At 44.3% G+C, this 20,447-nt stretch overlaps 3 protein-coding genes across 7 annotated transcripts; all 3 read left to right on the top strand.

Moving 5' to 3' along the window:
• On the top strand, window positions 1-4,237 carry LOC118216053. Of its 4 annotated transcripts, none has more exons than XM_035397063.1 (2): window positions 1-2,793; window positions 3,550-4,237. In XM_035397063.1, exons 1-2 carry the CDS (start codon window positions 813-815, stop codon window positions 3,741-3,743), a joined length of 2,175 nt encoding a protein of 724 aa, XP_035252954.1. In that variant the 5' UTR covers window positions 1-812; the 3' UTR covers window positions 3,744-4,237. The 4 variants fall into 4 exon arrangements, with proteins under 4 accessions (XP_035252954.1, XP_035252956.1, XP_035252953.1 ...); XM_035397065.1 differs by lacking the exon at window positions 3,550-4,237 and having other exon boundaries at window positions 1-233; window positions 2,043-3,191; XM_035397062.1 differs by lacking the exon at window positions 3,550-4,237 and having other exon boundaries at window positions 1-233; window positions 454-3,191.
• Window positions 4,238-5,821: 1,584 nt separating this feature from the next.
• On the top strand, window positions 5,822-10,926 carry LOC118216774 (60S ribosomal protein L27-like). The gene is made up of 5 exons (XM_035398247.1): window positions 5,822-5,951; window positions 6,611-6,693; window positions 7,048-7,217; window positions 9,576-9,686; window positions 10,838-10,926. Exons 1-5 carry the CDS (start codon window positions 5,834-5,836, stop codon window positions 10,884-10,886), a joined length of 531 nt encoding a protein of 176 aa, XP_035254138.1. The 5' UTR covers window positions 5,822-5,833; the 3' UTR covers window positions 10,887-10,926.
• Window positions 10,927-11,520: 594 nt separating this feature from the next.
• On the top strand, window positions 11,521-19,239 carry LOC118216773 (interferon-induced 35 kDa protein homolog). 2 transcript variants are annotated; one of them, XM_035398245.1, is made up of 10 exons: window positions 11,521-11,834; window positions 12,632-12,664; window positions 12,787-12,870; window positions 13,016-13,174; window positions 13,885-14,001; window positions 16,231-16,375; window positions 16,664-16,770; window positions 17,266-17,452; window positions 17,795-17,904; window positions 18,488-19,239. In XM_035398245.1, the coding sequence occupies exons 2-10, from the start codon at window positions 12,650-12,652 to the stop codon at window positions 18,689-18,691; spliced, it is 1,128 nt and encodes a 375-aa protein (XP_035254136.1). In that variant the 5' UTR covers window positions 11,521-11,834; window positions 12,632-12,649; the 3' UTR covers window positions 18,692-19,239. The 2 variants fall into 2 exon arrangements, with proteins under 2 accessions (XP_035254136.1, XP_035254135.1); XM_035398244.1 differs by lacking the exon at window positions 11,521-11,834 and adding an exon at window positions 11,865-12,172.
• The last annotated feature ends 1,208 nt before the right edge of the window (window positions 19,240-20,447 follow it).

Below are 20,447 nucleotides of genomic sequence, written 5' to 3'. Positions count from 1 at the left end.
TAAAGTCTAAACTTTCTGAAGAGCTTGCTGCTGTTGTGTCTTTTCCCTCCTGAAATTGTTTTCTACAGATTGGCGATTGGCGTGGAACTCTGTCGTTTCCTAGACACGACATTTGGGGGCTCGTCCGGGATACGAAAAAGGTACCATCCTTTCGTAAAACCAACCCGGACACTAACACCGAAAATTGAGTGAAAGAAAAGCAGCGAGCTCTTCAGAAACGTGCGCTACGAACCGTGAGTGAATTGAGTGTGGTGTAAGAACAGGACAATATATGTTTTTTTGTTTGTTGCAAAATGTGCTGAAACTAGGATAAGTGTTTAAATGCATTGTGGCTGCTGAAGGTTTTCGCTATTACTGTTTTTGTGTTGCAAAGTGGGCTGGAACTAGGAAATAGTGTTTAAGTACATTTTTGCTGCTGAAGGTTTTCACTGTTGCTGTTGTTTTATAAAAAAGAGGTGCCAGAGACTTGGGAGGAGAGAAACCCAAAAAAGGCCACCTGCAAGAGCTCTGGTAAAAGCGTGTTTGGGAAAAACACTGTCCTCTGAGGTATAAAGTAAGAAAAAAGTATTGTTGGTAAGGTAAAATATTGTTCAACTGTGTTTATGCTTAGATTAGATGCTTGTGCTTGCGCAGAACTAACGTTGTATTGAGGAAAAAATTGTGATTTATGTGTAGGTGCAACTATAAAGGAAAATAAGTAAAGAAACGTGAAGTGTGTAGAAAGTATAAAAAAGGGGAAAATAAAGGTTAAATATATAATAAAATCTTCAAATAGGGAAATAGGATAAAAGTATTAAAATAACCATAAAATAATGGAAAAAGGAGAGAGAACGCCGGTTGAAATAATCACAGGAAAATATCCTAATTGTAAAAAGGAGATAGAACATATATCAGGAAAATGGGAAAAAAGAACTAAAAGAATGGCGACAAAATGGCCTAAAGAGGGCACGTTTGATGTAGAAATATGCGATCAGATGGGAGGGGTAATAGCAAATTATAGAACAGGAGACAAGTCAGAAAAAAGAAAGCGAAAAAGAGAACAGGAAAAAAGAATTTTAGGATGGTTTAGGTCCGCTTCCCTAGAAAAATATGTAGGAATGAGTGGGGGTCGCAGTGAAGAAATGACCCCCCCTCCGTATACCCCGCAGTCATCAGGACATGCGGAAATAAAAGAGAAGGGCGTGTACCCAATAGGCCCGGTAACATCTGCAGTAACTGTGTGTCCAGTAGTAAAAATACAGGTTCAGATACAAGGGTGGGTAGAACATGAGGAAAGTGAGGAACAGCTCGGGATAGAGAGAGCGCGGCTTGAGGAAGAAAAGGGAAAAATAGAAAAAAGGGTAACAGAGCTAAGGAGAGAATACAAGGAAGTGGAGGAGTTAGAAGAGCTGTTAAAAGAAAAATATAACCAGTATGATGAATACCATAGCCGGTTAATAAAAAAGGCAAAGGAGATAAGAGACACTGAGAAAAAACAGCAAACGTCTAAAATATGCCAAAAGCCTGAACAGGTGGGGCCAAAAAGGGACGGGGAAACACATAAAAAATGCGAAACTGCGGGGTGGGGAAATGTTAGATGGGAAAAGCTCCCGTATAACACGTGGGAAGAGCTGAAGCCAAAAATTACCAAGAGAACAGAGTCCCGAGAAAAACATAAGCCATATTTGACGAAAGACATTATAAATAGAAAGCAAATCGCCCAAGCAGAATATAAATACAATAAAGGGGAGGAGGAATTCTCCCCAGCAGAAAAAAGTGAGGCGAGCGACAATGAGGCATGCCAGACAAACAATAGTGAGGCAGAAGAGTCAGACGGGGGAGAGGGGCCTGCACAGGTGGGAGGAGATTTAGCTGGGCGATATCAAAACACAAGAGAAAGGCCGCCAACCCGGTGTAACCCAGCAGCAGAAGGATATAGCCATACTGCTAGTAAACCCAATACTATAGCACCATTGTTGATTAAGGAAGAGGGTGTACCCCGATACATTCCCTGGTCCACCCAAGATATGCATAATGTAATAACCAATCTCCCTGATTTGCAGAATGGAGCAAGCCACTGGATCAGGGTGCTGGAGGAGGAGACGACAGGCCGGATCCTGGCTGTGGGGGACCTGAAGGCTCTCCTGGGAAAGGTTGTGGGGATGGAAACAATGCTGGACATATTTGAGCAGGCTGGCTTTGACAGAAACCATGCGCAGTCTCCAGCAGTGGACGGTGGGCCGTTTGATAACGTGCGTGGGGTTGTTTGGACTGCTCTGCGAGCCCTGTATCCCGCACGACTGGACATGGCGGCCTTAACGGGACCGCCGTTAAAAGACAATGAACCACTGGCGACATACATCCACATGCAGTTGCGCAGGTGGAGATTGTTTACTAAAAGGGACGTACGGGCAGATCCCATAATGACCACCCTATTCCGCAAAGCCATCCAGGAGGGGATGTCACCGGAAGTGGGGCGCCGCCTCGATGAGGTGGTGGGACTGAACACCATGACACACAGAGAATTTGTGGATCACGTGGTGCACGCTGTGGACAGGCAGCGGGAAGAAGGGAAAAAGCTGGAAGATCAAACAAAAGACATTCAAAGGAAGCTACTGCAGTTGCAGCTGGAGGAGCTGAGAGCCAAAGAAAAAGAGGCAGAAAAAGTGGCATCTGTGAAAATACAGTATATGGACAATGAATTCTTTAACTTCGAAGCCACCCCCCCGCCTGAACCATGGAGCAGCCGGATGGTGCCCCGGCCGACGGTGGTCTACGACTTCTCCGGCATCCCTCACCCAGTGGCCATGCAAGGTAATATGAAAGGGGGGGGCACCCAACCGGGTGGGTATCAAAGGGGGGGAGGGCCAGGGAATGGTGGTCAAAATAATCAGTGGAAAGGGCAGCTGAATCAGAATAACAACATGCAGAATAGAAATTGGAACCAGCAGAGTTTTCCTAATCAACAGAGACAGGGCCCCATATTTTGCTATGGATGTGGTCAGGAGGGGCACATAAAAAGATGGTGTCCAAACACCCAAAGGATGTACCCAGGTAACCAGGGGACCTGGGTATCTAATCAGCCTCAGCAATTGCAGGGTTACCCCAACTTGGCCCCACCTCCCCAGGCTAGGCCCCCATATCAGAGTATGGAACCTGTAAATTACCAAGGTGCCCAATAGGGGTGCCCAGAGAACCCAGGCAGAGTAGGGCAGCATGCAATGAGAACCAACGGGCCAGAACAAGAGCCTATAATAAATGTACAAATCGGAGAAAAAATTGTCCCTATGATGATAGATACTGGAGCAACATGTACATGCATTAAGAAAGAATATGCTTTACATCTGCCACTGTCGGGAGAAGTTATTCAAACAATAGGGTTCTCTGGGAAAACAATGTTAAGCCCGACCACAAAACCGGCATTAATAAAAATAGGCGCAAAAGAAGCAAAATTAGAGGCCGTAATAGGGGATATTAAGACACAAGTAAAAGACCAAGTGTGGTACCGTGGGAAGAGAAATCTCAAAAGTGTGGTGTTGCAATATGTTGATGACTTATTACTATGTGCAGATACAAAAGAACAGTACATAAGGGGGGCAAAAGGGGGGACACAAGGTGTCCAGGAAGAAGCTGCAGCTCTGCTCTCAGAAGACGGGGAGAGCGGAGGGACTGTGGGCGCTGACACCAGCCAAGGGAGCAACAGCACCAACAGTGCCCCTGCGGGTCCAGTACGAGAATCGCAGGCCGGCTTTCCAGTGGAGTGACGCGCAGACCGCGTACTCTGGATTGGAAGATATACCAGGAACTTACCACCTATGAGGACTGCAGCAACACATCGTGCTAAGAATCAACGTGTTAAGAAATTGTGTATAATAACTTTGTTGGGTCACTTAGAATAATATATACAGCTTTGATATGTATAATCAATTTTTTGCGACTAGAGAGAGTGTTGGAGGAACCATGGGAACAACGTTACATTGAGGAATCTGATACATTTGGATGCTGCTATGGCAGCAGGGGATGCGCAGGCACCCAACATAATATACAGGGGTGGTGCACACCCGACACTGTCTGACGCTGAGAATAAGAACACAGCGAGGGGTGTTTTTCGGGGCCATGAGGTTTGACCCCGAAAGGGGGGAATGTAGGAGAATTTTGAGACTTCCCATGATTGTGATGAAGTCACATGTTAAAGTTTTTGTTGTTAAAGGGTATTCCTGTCAATGTTGATCAGACTGTTTCCTCCAAACTCTCAATGCTTCATGATAAAAATTATATACACTCATATATCACATGTATAACTATATACTAATATAATCAATATGTAATCCAATAACTCTATATCAGTAGTTGCAGCAAAGCTTATGGAAACGCAAGAAACCACAGTATACACTGTAGAAAAAAAAAAAAGGCAAACGCAGAAGGCTTAAAAAAACCATACTTACTCAGCAGAAAATTAGTGCCAAATAGATATGCTAGAAAACTAATACTTTACAGTGACCCATGTGTAACCTGAATAAAGTAAAAAAGGTACAGGAGGCTATAACTCTATGAACTTGTATGTGTAATGGAAAAATACAGAAAGCAATGACGTGGTGTATGCGTAAGTGGGAAAGTACAAAGTAAGGGAAAATTGGGGTACCTGTCCACTGATGAAGATTAATTAAGAACATCAATAGACTAATTAAAGACATCAATAGAACTAAAACTCAGTTTTGGGGCACCTGTCCACTATGATAAGAATAGTTACTGATACATTAAGAACATCATAAGGACCGAAAATCATCTTTATGCCAAAAAGGTCAAAGTTGACCCACGAACAGGAAAGTGAAACTCCTTACTGTGCCAGAAAAGACCAGATGGCTGATATTTTTAGAAATGTGTTAAAGGGGGGTTGTGGGCACAAATTGTGTATAAAATGTATGCAAAACTGACAATCGAGGTTCAATTCTGCTGAATTGATCCGGCTTTGTGCACTTGTGCAATAAAGTCTAAACTTTCTGAAGAGCTTGCTGCTGTTGTGTCTTTTCCCTCCTGAAATTGTTTTCTACAGATTGGCGATTGGCGTGGAACTCTGTCGTTTCCTAGACACGACACTGGTTGTCCTGGACAAAGAACAAACAACATCAGTACAACGCACAGTACAGACATTTTTATTTGCAGTTTTAACAGTGTGGGCAGTCTATCAAGATAAAAGTAGACTTTTGAACTATGCATAATCAATTTAAAAATAGAAAACGCAAGAATTCCCCAGTTAATCACCATATTTTACTAATGAAATGTAAATGTTTTTTTTTTATTAAACATGCTTGGATATTTAAGCTCAGATCTTTTAAGTCCACAAAACGGTAAATCATAAAAAAAGAGCATTATTATTATTATTATTATTATTATTGTTACATTCTTTTTTTAATGCTCGTTCACTCTTTTCTTGCAGTGAGTTTACATTTTACCATTTACAATTTAAGTCTAGCCCACTGCCATAGAAATTTTCTATTCTGAATTTTATGTGAATTAAAGAAAGAGGAAAACAACAGCTGCAATTATTATGCATGTTTTTAAAATGAAATAATATTTATAAGCGTCGTACCGCTAAATGATGCAAATGTACAGCCAAGGCGACCTAAACAAAAATTCAAGCAAACACAAGAGCTAGAGAGATTTGTTTCAGCAAAAAGCACTCGACCAACTCGCTGAAGCTTAGATTGACCAATTAACGATGCAGTAATCACTTCCAATAACTGCATCGTTAATTAGTGTTTAACTAAATTTCAATCGCTTTCGTCTTTCTGTCAGTTAAAGTCCTGGGTTTTAATATCTATGGCACAGTCGAGGTCCAAATTTATCTTTATCGATGGTCTCTATGGTGTGGCATACTGTGAAGGAACTGACGTCACTTGTATTCGGCCTGAAAGATCACGTGATAACTTTGTACTTCCTTTCCTGGAAGCGGCGGCCATTGAGCATCAGAAGTGAGTACAGTTCTAGCCACACAATCTTTCGCCATCGTCGAAAGTACGAATAAACACAGTACTGTTTGTGTTCCCAATCTGTACAATAAGTATCCAGTATCAAACTAGACTCAGTAGTGTGTGTGTGTTGTTGTAATTTGGGGGAAAATGCCTAAATGAAAGAGACGTGTCATCTGAGCATAAACATGGCAGCTCATGTCCGCACAGTAACGTTATTTCCTCTAAAAAAATATGTGATAGATCTTAAGGTAGCGGTGGACTGTTTCATATTAAAGTTACATGCGGGTGAAAATATTTTATATCTCGCTAGCTGCAGTGTAGAATAACTCGCTGTAAGAATGCTAATTTCGCGAATGTCGTATCTTTCCAAAACCAGCAGTCCTGACTGGAGAAACAGGCTAGCTCTGACTGAACGAACAGCTTCGTGGCAGTCATTAGTTGATCATCTCACAAATAATGTACATGTAAAGTGATTGATCTAAGGCGTTACTTGTTAAACGATGTTCATTGTGGTTAGGTTATGAACTGTGGGTCTCCAGAACGCAGTTGTATGTGTATGTATTAGACGACCCTCCAGTTCTAAAAACCTTTTTTATGGAATTGACAGAGCAGCATTACCTGGTCAGTATTGTGAGTGCTTGTCTGTTTTGTGTGAATAGAAATGGGCAAGTTCATGAAACCTGGGAAGGTGGTGATGGTCCTGGCTGGACGCTACGCTGGACGCAAGGCCGTCATCGTCAAGGTAAAGAAACAAACTTTGGGTCTGCATGTTACTTCTAAAGCCCAGTTCAGACCAAAGATTCACGACGGGACAAGCTGCAACTGGCGACTCTGTGCAACATTCTAAAACTTGTCATCTGGGATTAGAGAAGTTAAATCAGCTGCACCTGTATCTGCCATTTTGAGACAGGTAGCACCTCCACTTCTCCTCCTCCTCTCTGCAGCGTTCTGAAACTGTTTAGTCTCGTCGCAAATCTTTGGTCTCAGCTGGAGCTTAAGGATTCTGTTGTGGGCATTTTAGCACCTGACGACAGGATGTGACACACCGTCTGTACCGCTTGTGCTGTCCCCCCCCCCCCCCCCCCCCCCCTTGTAGAACATTGACGACGGGACGTCCGACCGCCCTTACAGCCACGCCCTGGTGTCAGGCATCGACCGCTACCCCCGCAAGGTAACCACCACCATGGGCAAGAAGAAGGTCGCCAAGAGGTCCAAGATCAAGGCCTTCGTCAAGGTCTACAACTACAACCACCTCATGCCCACCAGGTCCGTGAATTTCTGCACCATCAGGCAATGTGGGACATAATTGGGGGTGGAGGGGGTGAAGGGGGGGGTCCAGAATAAAAGGGCCGGTGTGGGTGCAGGTTTTTATTTTAGCCCAACATTTTGACACCTGATTCTGCTTATCCAGGGTCTTGATTGAAGGCCAGATTAGTTGGTTTAATTACGTGTTGTAGTGCTGGGCTAAAACTAAAACCTGCACCCACACCGGCCCTTTTCGGATAAGATTTGGGGCTCCTGCTTTAGAGCCAGCTCAGTACACACACACACACACACACACACACACGCTTCATAATCTGCATGCCAGGCTGTCACGAAGGATAAACGTGCAACGGAATCCCGATTAAAGTGCATGATCCAGGTTTGTGTTCAGCCCTGTGATTAACGGGAAAATCGGGAAAGAAAAGGGAGTGTCCACCTCCAGAGTCTGTAATACCTGAAATCTCAGGAAACGCCTGGTTCTCCAGTCGAGTCTGCCAATGTTACTGGTGCACTGCAGGCCTCCAGGCTAACTTCTTCAGTTGGTGGGAGTGACTTTTTCCTGTTACTGGCACCAGCACAAAATTTGGCCGCACCCAAAAACTTGCCACAGCTCCTCTCACCATATAATAATAATAATAAACTTTATTTATATAGCACCTTTCATATCATAAAATGCAGCTCAAAGTGCTTTACAAAAGAAACAATAGAAATCAGTTCCACAGGTATTAAGATAAAAATATAAATAAAATAAATTGCTAATGATAATAGCAGAAATGACGTAAATTAAAAATAATATAAAAATAAAGAAAAATACCACCAGGGTATATAACTCTCGCCCTTTTTTCATTGGCGATTTAGTCACAGCACATGCATATGAAAGCAGGAATAACTGTTAAAGCTCGTCTGATTGGTGCTCACGGGCTCAGGAGGCGCCAGGCACTGTAGGCCGAACGCAAGTAGATTATTCCTGAAAAAGAGTATTGTATGCTAAGTTTTACGTACTCTTAGCTACTGTCTGTGATGGCATGATCTGACATTGATTTAGCCTACGGCGTGCAATGTGTGGCCTATTAGTCCCAGATTTTCACTCAGAAATGCTGTCTATCGCTGCTAAGAGGTTACAGGAGGGAGAGCTCACTCACACACTCAGTCACTCACTCACTCACTCACTCACTCACTCACTCAGTCACTCACTCACTCACTCACTCACTCACTCACTCACTCACTCACACACTCAGTCACTCACTCACTCACTCACTCACTCACACACTCGCACACTCAGTCACTCACTCACTCACTCACACACTCAGTCACTCACTCACTCACTCACACGCGCGCAGCAGCAGAGGCATAAATCAAATGTCAATCAGGCCAGCTAGTTTCCAACCGCATTGGCACAAACAGTAATAATGTTGAGTGACACGAGCTGATTTATTCACATGCATATGCACTCTGGTGCCCTTTCGTATATTTTTTTTGCCAACAGGTTGTCTCCCACGACCAGTAGAAGTCTTGAAATCATTCTTGATCAGCTTGTTGAATCTTGCACACCTAGCTCGTTTATTTAAATTGAAACGGTTGTAGCTTCAGACAAACTTGCACTGACGTCTGTATGCCAGTGATGTAGGTCCACAAAAATGCGTGTCAGAAGAAAGAAATTTCCGTTCAATTGAAATTGTGCCGATGGAAATGAGCCACACTGGTGATGTAGCTTGTGAACGCGTTTAACAATGACCCCATCTTTGATAAACTGCTTTTGTTCAGTCTGTTCGCACGAGAGCTCAGTAGTGCACAGAAGGCACAGTACTTTGTGGGCCTGTTTGTGTTTTACTGGCGTGCGTTTCAGAAATGAACTGTCACAGGTGAACATCAAGTACAAGCCCTGCACACGCTACAACATCAATAGCTGGCTCTTCTGAAATGAATCGAGCTTAAATTGCATGGGGGATGTCTAAACTGTTCATGTCAACATATCCTTATTTTGATCCCATTTCTCAAATGTGCACACACACACACACACACATATATACACATGGAAATAGAAAATTGTCTTATCAGATACAAATACAATACAAATAGGGGCGACATAGCTCAGGAGGTAAGAGCGGTTGTCTGGCAGTCGGAGGGTTGCCGGTTCGATCCCCCGCCCTGGGTGTGTCGAAGTGTCCCTGAGCAAGACACCTAACCCCTAACTGCTCTGGTGATTGAGAGGCATCAATTGTAAAGCGCTTTGGATAAAAGCGCTATATAAATGCAGTCCATTTACTATTTACCAAATAAAATGGAGAAAAAAATTATTAAAAAAAAATAATAATAATAATGAATTAATATGCCCTTGTGTGTTTCCCCCCCCCCATTCAGATACTCTGTTGACATCCCTCTGGACAAAACCATCGTCAACAAGGACGTGTTCAGGGACCCCGCCCTGAAGCGTAAAGCCAGGCGGGAAGCCAAGATCAAGTTCGAGGAGAGGTGAGAACAAGCGTTCTGATTGGCTGCTGTGGCTCGTTTGGATTCCGGCTTCGAGTCGCACGTGATTCAAGGCGGTGGTAACCAACCCTGTTCCTGGAGACCTACCGTCCTCTGTTAGGGTCTCACTCCAACTGTAACAAAGCACACCTCACTCAACAGCTAGAGATCTACCATCCTGTAGGTTTTCACTCCAACCCTAACAAAGCACACCTCATTCAACAGCTAGATATCTACCGTCCTGTGGGTTTTCACTCCAACCCTAACAAAGCACACCTCATTCAACAGCTAGATATCTACCGTCCTGTAGGTTTTCACTCCAACCCTAACAAAGCACACCTCACTCAACAGCTAGAGATATACCGTCCTGTAGGTTTTCACTCCAACCCTAACAAAGCACACCTCACTCAACAGCTAGAGATCTACCGTCCTGTAGGTTTTCACTCCAACCCTAACAAAGCACACCTCATTCAACAGCTAGAGATCTACCATCCTGTAGGTTTTCACTCCAACCCTAACAAAGCACACCTCACTCAACAGCTAGAGATCTACCGTCCTGTAGGTTTTCACTCCAACCCTAACAAAGCACACCTCATTCAACAGCTAGATATCTACCGTCCTGTAGGTTTTCACTCCAACCCTAACAAAGCACACCTCACTCAACAGCTAGAGATATACCGTCCTGTAGGTTTTCACTCCAACCCTAACAAAGCACACCTCACTCAACAGCTAGAGATCTACCGTCCTGTAGGTTTTCACTCCAACCCTAACAAAGCACACCTCACTCAACAGCTAGAGATCTACCGTCCTGTAGGTTTCCACTCCAACCCTAACAAAGCACACCTTATTCAACAGCTAGAGATCTACCATCCTGTAGGTTTTCACTCCAACCCTAACAAAGCACACCTCATTCAACAGCTAGAGATTTTGTTGAACTGCGAATTAGTAGTGTCAGGTGCCAAATTATGTTTAAGATGAAATCCTATGAGATGGTAGATCTCCAGGTTGGTTACCACTGTTCTATGTCACATACAAGTCTAAAATTGTACGCAAAATAATCACTGATACCTGAAATTGCCTGAAACAGTCTTTTTTAGCCTTGTTTCTGCACGTGATTAGCTTGTTTCCTTGACAATGTTCTGATCTTTTCACAGGTACAAGACAGGCAAGAACAAATGGTTCTTCCAGAAGCTCCGATTCTAAACTTCATGCATCTCTTTCATTAATAAATGTGCAAAATCCATCTCCTGGTCTCTTATGGGTCTTGATTTATTCTTGTTTTTATTTTTTAGTGGGGTTTTAAATGTGTTCTGAAGCCAAAATGTGACACTAGTGGTCACAGTTGTCACATACATTTTGAGTTGTGTACATGAGGTAGGCCTGGTCGGTCCCCCACCACAAGCAGATTCACCTTTGGTTACACATACTGAGACATTGCCCGTGAATTTAAATAATTTAGTTTATCATTAGAAAAGCCTGTGGTAAATGCCAAATGTGCCACCTCATTTTCTGAACTGCCTATGAATCTGACTGCCCAAAAGGACTGCAACTAATATTGAATGTTTCTCCAAATGCTAATTCTTTTACACTGCGTAAGAATTTGTTTAACACGTGTACAATTTGTGTAGGACCTCGCTTTGCACGGCCCTTAACCGATTAAGAGAATCGGGTTTAAAATGTAGGTTTTCTTCCAACGCGCATTTGCAATTATGCATTAATGAATCATTGCATTTATATAGCACTTTTCCGAACGCTCAAAGTGCTTTACAGTGATGAGTGGGAACTCCGCTCTCCCACCAATGAAATTAAACCCAAATGTTAGTGTATTGTCTAAGTGTTGGCGGAACAGTACATTGTCATCGTCGTTGTTGTGAACCAACCTGCCAATCGTTAATCCTGGTATCGCTTTCATTTTTTGTTGTTCGTGTCAGCGTTTGCGCAACTTGTGATTAATTTAGACTTTTCATAACCCAGAGCAAATTTAATCTTCCAGTATTTTAGACCAGAGCCCCCAATCAAAAATAAAGCCGTTGGCCGCGACGACCGGACGGTTTGTTTGTTACAAACGTTTCTGTGTTGAGCGCTGTCGGCCACCTTGTGTTTACGAAGTAAACCGAAAGCAGTTGGCACACTCGGCAAAGCTTTTCACAGGTGAGTTGGCGGAAAATATATTGATTTCCTTTGATTTTTACTTGTAGGATGTCGATGTTTTCCCACCAGTTTATTTATCGTGAACATCTAGACCGTTTTAATGCTGTATTGGATTACATCTGATCAATTCAGAAGTATCAACGATGCGTTTGATTAGGCTAAAACGTGGTTAATTGACTTGTCCGGATACAGTTACATTTTGTAAAAGAAACCCTGACTAAACTATTAAGTCAACTTAATTGTATCTCTTATTCTATTTTTATTGGACCAACTGTAGGCTAATGCTGCATAGTACTACCACAACTGTACTATTAATCAGGATCGCAATTTCAGTTCAAGTAAGAGTCTTCTTCGTGCAGGAAATATGAAACTATCTTTATCTTTTGTCATGACGAAATGGCATGCATTCTTGACTATCGACGAGGGACTTGTGCTACCTCAGACGTTAATCATAATCACGGTTATTCCCGTGGTTTCTACTCTACCCAGTTTTGTCTACTGTGTTTTCTTGATATTTGTTACGGGTATGGCGTCATTTGGATCGGGGAAAGCCTTTTAAAAAATAAATAAAACGTATTATTGTGAAAATAAAAAGAAAACCGAATAAAAATTCGGTCTATTTTAAAAACGAAGAAGCGCTGCAGTTATTTCGCTTTGAGAATAATTAACACAAGTCATGCATTAAGACTGAGAAAGTATGAGAAGCGCAAGAGCGATGGCACCTTGATTGTGCGCCGCGCAGTGCTGCCTAATCTAAGTGGTCGTTTTCCGATTGAATCTGTCCTTTCCACCCGTAGACTCCTCTCCGCCCACGGATGTCTTCTGACGAGGTAAAAGGAACCCCTTTCGCGCGTTTGGTTTATACTTGACGAGGTACCTTTAATGATTTTAAGTAGGCTACATAGTGCAGGCATGTCGTCACATTGACTTCAGTGTCTTATTTGCTTGTCAGGATTTTTCCCTAGTGTCCGAGAAGGGCGAAGAGTCGCCCGTCTTTGCCATGGAAGCGGCCAAGATGGAGATTGAAAAGTGCAAGGTGTGTTGCAACAGATTTTTTTTGAGTCCTTCTTGAACTCGGCGCCAGGAAGGAACGAAAGACAGAATCGAGGCTCGGGTATAGACAGAAAGTCGTTATTTTGCTCTGTGTGTGTGTGTGTGTGTGTGTGTGTGTGTGCGCGCAGGTGACCTATGACATGATGGTGACTGATCAGCGGGACCTCACGAAAGCCAGGGACGAGCAGCTGCACCTGACCGAGGAGTACGAGAAGCGCATCGCCAAACTGGGGCAGACTATGGAGGCCGAAGAGCAGGATCGAGCCCAGAGGGTGGAGGACGGAAAGGTTAGGCTTGGATAAGCAGAGGTAGAGGTAGAGGTAGAGGTAGAGGCACCGGCACCGCAGTCTCCCAAAATCAATGCTTACAAGTTTCCCCTGAGGTCTTTGTATCTCCTGCCAGGTAAGGAATGGAAGAGCAGACGTCGATGAGGAGTAAGGGGGTGGTTTATTATAATTTTTTTGTCGTCGTTATTTACACGGTGATGGGTGGAGAGTTTGTGAGAAGGCAAAAGCATGAACCTGCTGGGTGTTGGTGTAGCGGGTGTAGCTCGGCTAGTTGGCAAAGCACGGGAAAGGGAAGGCCTTGTAGCAGGTTACCGTGACAACACTCTCTGGCGACGCTGACCGGTAACGTGGTTTCCCGTGAAATCTTTGGACGAGTGAGAGAGCTTGGGTTCGTTGCATAGGGACCAAACCTCGGTCTCCCACTACACAGTAGTCCCACTGCATCAACAGTCGGGCCAGTTTGCCCGGTGGGATGCCCTAATGCTCGAATGTTCATTCTCACGATAGCACCTTGACCGGTGTGGCCATTGCGATATTACATTTATTTACCATCGTTGCCATTGGGCTTTACACTAATTCATTGTTGCAAAATGATTCTTGACATCCGAAATAATTCCTGATGTCCGGAGGTTATGTCCGGACGCACCCTTTAAGCGATGTGCCGACGCGAGCCAATCAGCGGACACCGGCGGGTGCTCTACCTCTTTCAGGCGAAGTTGGCGGCCGCACAAGAGGAGGAGAGAAGGCTGCAGGAGCTGCTGCTCAGCATGCAGGCGGAGCTCCGTCACCTGGACCAGGAGGCAGTCCACCTGCGTCAGCAGGCCCAGGTAGGTCCGCTCTCTGCACGGGGTGAACGAGCGGGCTCAGCGACCGCTGCTGGATGCCCATGCACATGCCCATGCCCATGCCCATGCCAGTGCCCATGTACATGTATTGTTCTGCTGGGCAGACGTGGGTTGGGGGAGGGGGAGCGGGGTGGTACAGACATGCGGTGGACATACAGGGCTTGTGCAGGTGAACCGTAGGCAGGGAAAATGATGCGGAGTCATACACCCCGAGCTTATACGTTTGGCAACAAGTGGTGCCAACTCTCAGGAGACAAATATGCAAATATGCAACCTCCCCATCAACAGACAAGCAGGGAGTGGACCAGTTGCGGAATGGGGGGGCAGGGTGGGGTGGGGGGGTGCAATAGCTAAATTAATTAGCTGGCTTGTGTCCTTGAACATGAATGTGATAAAACCAGTTTGCTTGTTGCATTTCCAAACAAACGCCCCTCCCCTCGTCTCTTGTGGTTTTTTTTTTTTTTTAAACGAACCCAAATAACCACAACCCCTTCAGGAATTTTTCAAGCATCTTCAGGGGGAAAAAAACAAAAAACAAACAAGCCCAGTCACGTATTATAAGCAGGCTTGGCAACCCTGATGGCAACACCACTCTCTGTCGAGATTGTTTATTGCCAAAGGTCCTTATTCCAGGAAGAATCTACTCTTAGCATGACTGCCAACTCTTATTGTTATTATTATTATTATTATTGTTATAATTATTATAGTCTTGGAAGTATTAGTGTGCTGAACCAATACTATATTGTAATTTCATTCTGTCTCCTTTGCCATCTGATCTCTCTGGCAAGCTGTCTCTCAGCCAGAATGAACAGGTGACAGGACCTCAATATAATGGTTACACTATACGTACGGTTACGAGATACATGCAAAGTCAAGGGTTTCATGATGAATCACTTGTGACCGAACTCCATCGCGAATCTTGAGACACATTATGAGTGTTTGAGTGATGTGGGAAAATATAGGTTGAATGAGTGAATTCTGTTTTTTTTTTTTTTTTTAAGTATGCAAAGATCTAATTTTAAAAATTACATTCTGCTCACAAGAGACGACCGTGAACCGTGACTTTTGCCATTTTGGGCTTGACCAAACCCGACCCGGGACCAAATTATCGTGGCCAGCAGTTTGCGGTCTGGTAAAACATACTAAACGTGAGACGACTGAACGAATGGCCTCAACATCTATTTACACCTGCGGGACAAAAAGAGCGCAGGTGAGAGCGCGGATCAGAGTAACAGGTGACGCAGGAGAGGGAAACGATATTTCATTCGCACGCCCAGAAGCTGCATGCAATAGAGAGCGCATATCATGGATCTGGTTTTCACAACACGAGGAAAATATCTCGCTTGTGGTCAGGGATGGAACAGCCGTGACAAGCAATGTGGGCACGGGCGCAGTGTTCACAGGAAAAATGATGAGATAAAATCTTTTCGTATTCTCAGAAATGTGTGTCTGGTAAGCATATTGAGCAAGGTCTTCCACATGCGGAAGGAGAAGTGTTTACCAGCCTCTACGGGCTGTGGCCAGTGTATGTGCCAGACTCAAAAAGTAATTGGCGCAAGTTTTGCAAGGAAACAAAACTTGAAAACGGGAATTTAAAATTTAAAAGAGTAGATCTTTCTGGTTGTAAAGTACCAACAAGAATGGCCCAATTATTGGTGCAGTCATTACATTATTGTCATATTTTAATGGGGTCCTGTGTTTTGGGAGGGATAATGGTACATGATGCATTTGTAAATGTGTTGTTGCAAGGAAAGAAAGTCTGTTTTTAAAAGTCATTCTAGAATTGTATATACTCCAAGCTGCTCTTATTTGGTTTTCACTAATAGCATACTCCATACTCTGTAATCCGGACATGCAATGACTGTTCAGTCTTTTCAAGGGCATATATATATATATATATATATATATATATTTAACAAGACGTGACTCACGTTAGCACATGTTAGTCTGAAGAATAGTGCTACGATGGGACCAGCGACAGGGCTTGAAGTTGGCCATTCCAAATAGAAAAATGTTTCTCAGTAAATGTAAAATGTAAAATGTCTCGCCATTCAGGAGACCCTAGCCCGACTGCCTCTTGTATCCTTACACATTCACTTCCTGTCAAGGAGCAGGTTTGTGATGTCACAAAAAAAAGAGCACTCGTCTTGTCGGTGTGGTCCATTCCTGCTAAAATGGATGCCGCTCATTTCTGTATTGTGGCTGTTGAAGGAGTCCAGTTCGATGCCTGAGAAGAAGCTGGTCTTCCATGGAGTTGTGCGTGAAGGGGGAGGCCTCAGCAGGTTTCAGACGAGGACCCGAATTATCTACCCCATGGAGGGGGGGACGGCCCTGATAACCTTTGAGGATGAAGCTGGTGAGATTTTTCAAAGAACGCCTCGACAGAAGCATTTTCACTACAGGCTGGTGCGGTTTCCATGACAATGCATCCAAAGAGAAAAAACTGAGCGACGCATTATTTAGGACACGCCCCAAACAATCACGCCATAATATTCAGACATACCTACATGATTTGGACTTTAAAATGTCCAAAGATCGATGATAACGTAAATATGTTACACTTGGAAATAGTATAATTTCATGAGTAGCAGTATTGAGTAAGATTTGGGGGGAGAGACGTGATCTGTGGCCTGTGTTTACGCAGTGGCTCAGAACGTTGTGAGAGTGAAGCAGCATGAGATCAAGCTTGGGGACTGCTGCATCAGTTTGGAGGCCTCGCCGGTTCTGATCTGGATGCCCAGTCAAGTGGAGGTAAGGGATCATCTCCAATCACTGTGACTTTGCCAACGTTTGTGTTTCTGGAGATTATCCCCAGTCAAGTGGAGGTAAGGGATCATCTCCCATCACTGTGACTTTGCCAACGTTTGTGTTTCTGGAGATGATCCCCAGTCAAGTGGAGGTGAAGGATCATCTCCAATAACTGTTACATCACCAGTGTTTCTTTTTCTGGATTCAAATCGCAACCAATTCAGAATATTTACAAAAGTTGGCTGGCCGGCCTCTTGATGGACGTCACAGCAGTGTAGTGCAATTGATACTCAGAAGGTTGTTGGTTCAGTTCCCAGGTAGGATGTTGCCATTGCACTGTACCCTTAGGCAAAGGTACTTAACCTGAATTACGTCAGTAAAAAGCCTTACCTGTATAAAATGGGTAGTATCAGAAATCGCAAGTCCCCCTTGTTACATGCCCAAAATAAAATGTAAAGTGTGAACTGTGAACCCCGCTACGTGAACCTCCCTACCCAGGTGACCACGGGCCTGTGCAGCCGGCGCGTCCTGGTGTCGGACTTGCCGAGGGGGGTGGAGCAGAGCCGCCTGCTGGACCGGCTGGAGATCCACTTCGCCAAGCGGCGGAACCTGGGGGGGGAGGTGGACGGCGCCGAAATGCTGCACGACTCCGGCAACGCCGTCCTCACCTTCGTGGAGGACACGGGTGGGTGTGGGGGCGACGACCCACGCCTCTCCGGCTTTTCGGAAAGGCGACGGGCGGGCGCTTCGCCCCGTTATCGTTTTTGCGTGTGTTTATCGCGTAACCGAAGAGTAATGGCATAAAAGGAACGCTATAAGTTAGCGTTGAGAGTGCTGTTGCGAGACGAACTAGCTTGGATGTACAGAGCATGTACATCCTCTGACTGTAAGTAAGAGGCCAAGATTTTTTAAGAGATCAAGTTCTCTTTTTTTTTTCAGTTCTCTTTTTTTTTTAGTAGAACTGCCTTTGATAACTTTTAAGGAAACGGTCAACGTGAGGGGAACGTGTGGTTCCGTGCATTTTCAGTTGCGAAAGGCCTGACAGACAGGCAGTACCACGAGGTGGACTTCGGCGACGGGACGAGGGGCCGGGTGAAGCTGAGCCCGTTTCTGAGCGGGGAGATCACGGACCTGCAGGTACGGACGCTGCGCCAGTCTGCTCCGCTGGCATCTGTGCATAAACTGCACGGTATCTGACCCTGGCCATGGTATCTCATTTCTCTCTCACTCTGAGGCTTTCTTTCCCTCTGCGTCTCTAATCTCTCTCTCTCTCTCTCTCTCTCTCTCTCTCTCTCTCTCTCTTTCTCTCTCTCTCTCCCACTGTCACTTTTGGCCACTCTTTCTCTCTCTCACTCTTTCCCACTCACGCTCTTTCTTTCACTCTCTCATACACTTTCTTTGTCTAACACTGACTCACACTCCCTATCTCTCTCACATACTCACTATCTCCCTTTGTCTCTCACACTCACTGTCCCTCTCTCACTCTCTCCCTCTCTTTTACACTGTCTGACTCACTCTCCCTCTCACACTCACTCTCTCCCTCTCTTTGAAACTGTCCCACTCCCTTTCTCTTTCTCTCTCATATTCTCACTCTCTCTCTCTCTCTCTCTCTCTCTCTCTCTCTCTCTCTCCCCCCCATCTTTCTCTCTCACTGGACACCCGCTCTCTCTGATGGCCCTTCTGGGGGTGCCCCCCCCCCCCCCCCCCCGTCTCTCTCCAGACGCGGGTGTCGGCGTCTGCCCGCACGGTCCTCCTGACGGGCATCCCGGCCATCATGGACCCCAGCGACCTCCAGGACCAGCTGGAGATCCACTTCCAGAAGAAGGGCAACGGCGGGGGCGAGGTGGAGGCCATCGCCTACAACCCGCTGCGGCGGCGGGCGCTGGCCGTGTTCGAGGACGACTGCCCCGCCGAGGCAGAGTGAGCCAGCCGCCCAGAGGAGCCGCCGTTCGCAGCCCACCATCCCCCTTCCGGCCTCTGGCTAGCCTCTGAACTCTAGCCCCAGGCTTATTTCCTGGCCTCCCAAATCTGACGATGCCGCGCTGCGCTCTTTGTAACTCTCTTTGGGTTGTTCTTGTTCAAGCGAAATGAGATTCATTCAGACCACGCATGAAGTAAGTTGGGGCATTTTAGGGAACACAGAAAAATTCAAAGTATAAAAAAAAATATGATGTTTCAGATCATTTAAAGTATTATGCAATATAAAATAAGAGATACCTCTTAAGGAACTGGTAATGAAAAAGGGCATTTTGTCATCTGATTTATTTGTATTTACATATATTAACTTCATCTTTTTGTGGTACATTTCTTCTCATTTTGATGTCTTACATATGGACCATATGGAAGGCTATTTTTCCACCTATGCACTTTCTCTGTTATATATGTGTTACTGGGTTTGTTCATATTAGTATACGTGTACAAATATTTGGGATTAAAGTGGTACTGTACAGCCATTGCTGTGGAACTCTGTAACCCTCATTTTCAAAACACCCTCCTTTCCAGGTTATTTTTCAGTTCTCTGTTCTAACGCTGAATATAACAGTGACAGAACTTACAGTATTTACTAGTCTTCTATGACAACATGCTTATAAAGTTAATTATAAAAGCTAGCAGACTAAAGACCTCTTGATTGTAGCAATAGCATAAAGTGTACATAATATGGTGTATTTATAATTTCATAGTCATTAATCCCAGTTATTCCCATTGGTAGATTAACCAGTATGAAAATATTTGGTGGAAAGGTTAGGGAAAAAATCATTTTTTTCCATTATACAGGGTATGTTTAGAGGAGAAACCCACAAGCAGTACACTCATGATAAAGTCCAGGTTTCGTGCCAAATGTGAAATTAATGCATTGAAAAACTGAAGTGTTCAAAATGCATTACCCATATTGGGCATACTTTTGGGCATAGGATATTAAAAAGTGTATTTAAACATAATTCAAATAAAAAGACTGACGCCAAAATTTTGCCTGCAGCGGAAACTGTCCAAGTGATGCAATACACTACACAGACAGGACACTTTAAAAAATACATTTATTTAATATATACAGTACAAGATAGACAGGTACAGCCAGGGGTGCAACATGCCCCCCCTGCAGTGAGACTCAAGGGGGGGCCTGGTCTCCCTCTCGTCTTTAACCCTATAAGGTGTGAGGTCACAAACGTATGAACGGAATGTTCTGAACCGAACATTATAATGCTGATGTGACAGCCGCCACTGGTGACGGAAACCAGTGGAATTATAGAACCCTGACTTGGAATTGTGGAGAAAAAAAAGGGTTAATGGACTGGGACCAGTATTCATACAGTTTCACACAGCCAGAGAGCTCTTACATTCATTTAAAACAGATCACACACAGGCAACTTTTACATTCATTTAAAACAGATCACACACAGGCAACTTTTACATTCATTTAAAACAGATCTCACAAAGGAAACTCTTACATTCATTTAAAACAGATCTCACAAAGGAAACTCTTACATTCATTTAAAACAGATCTCACAAAGGAAACTCTTACATTCATTTAAAACAGTTCACACACAGGCAACTTTTACATTCATTAAAAAACGATCTCACATGGGAAACTTCTATATTCATTTAAAACAGATCACACACAGGCAACATTTACATTCATTTAAAACAAATCTCACACAGACAATGTTTACATTCAGTTAAAA

This window comes from Anguilla anguilla, chromosome 17 (genome assembly GCF_013347855.1).
Source record: "Anguilla anguilla isolate fAngAng1 chromosome 17, fAngAng1.pri, whole genome shotgun sequence".
Lineage (NCBI taxonomy): Eukaryota > Metazoa > Chordata > Actinopteri > Anguilliformes > Anguillidae > Anguilla > Anguilla anguilla.
The sequence above is the reverse complement of the archived record's forward strand: the minus strand, read 5'-3'. Positions and strand labels throughout refer to the sequence as shown.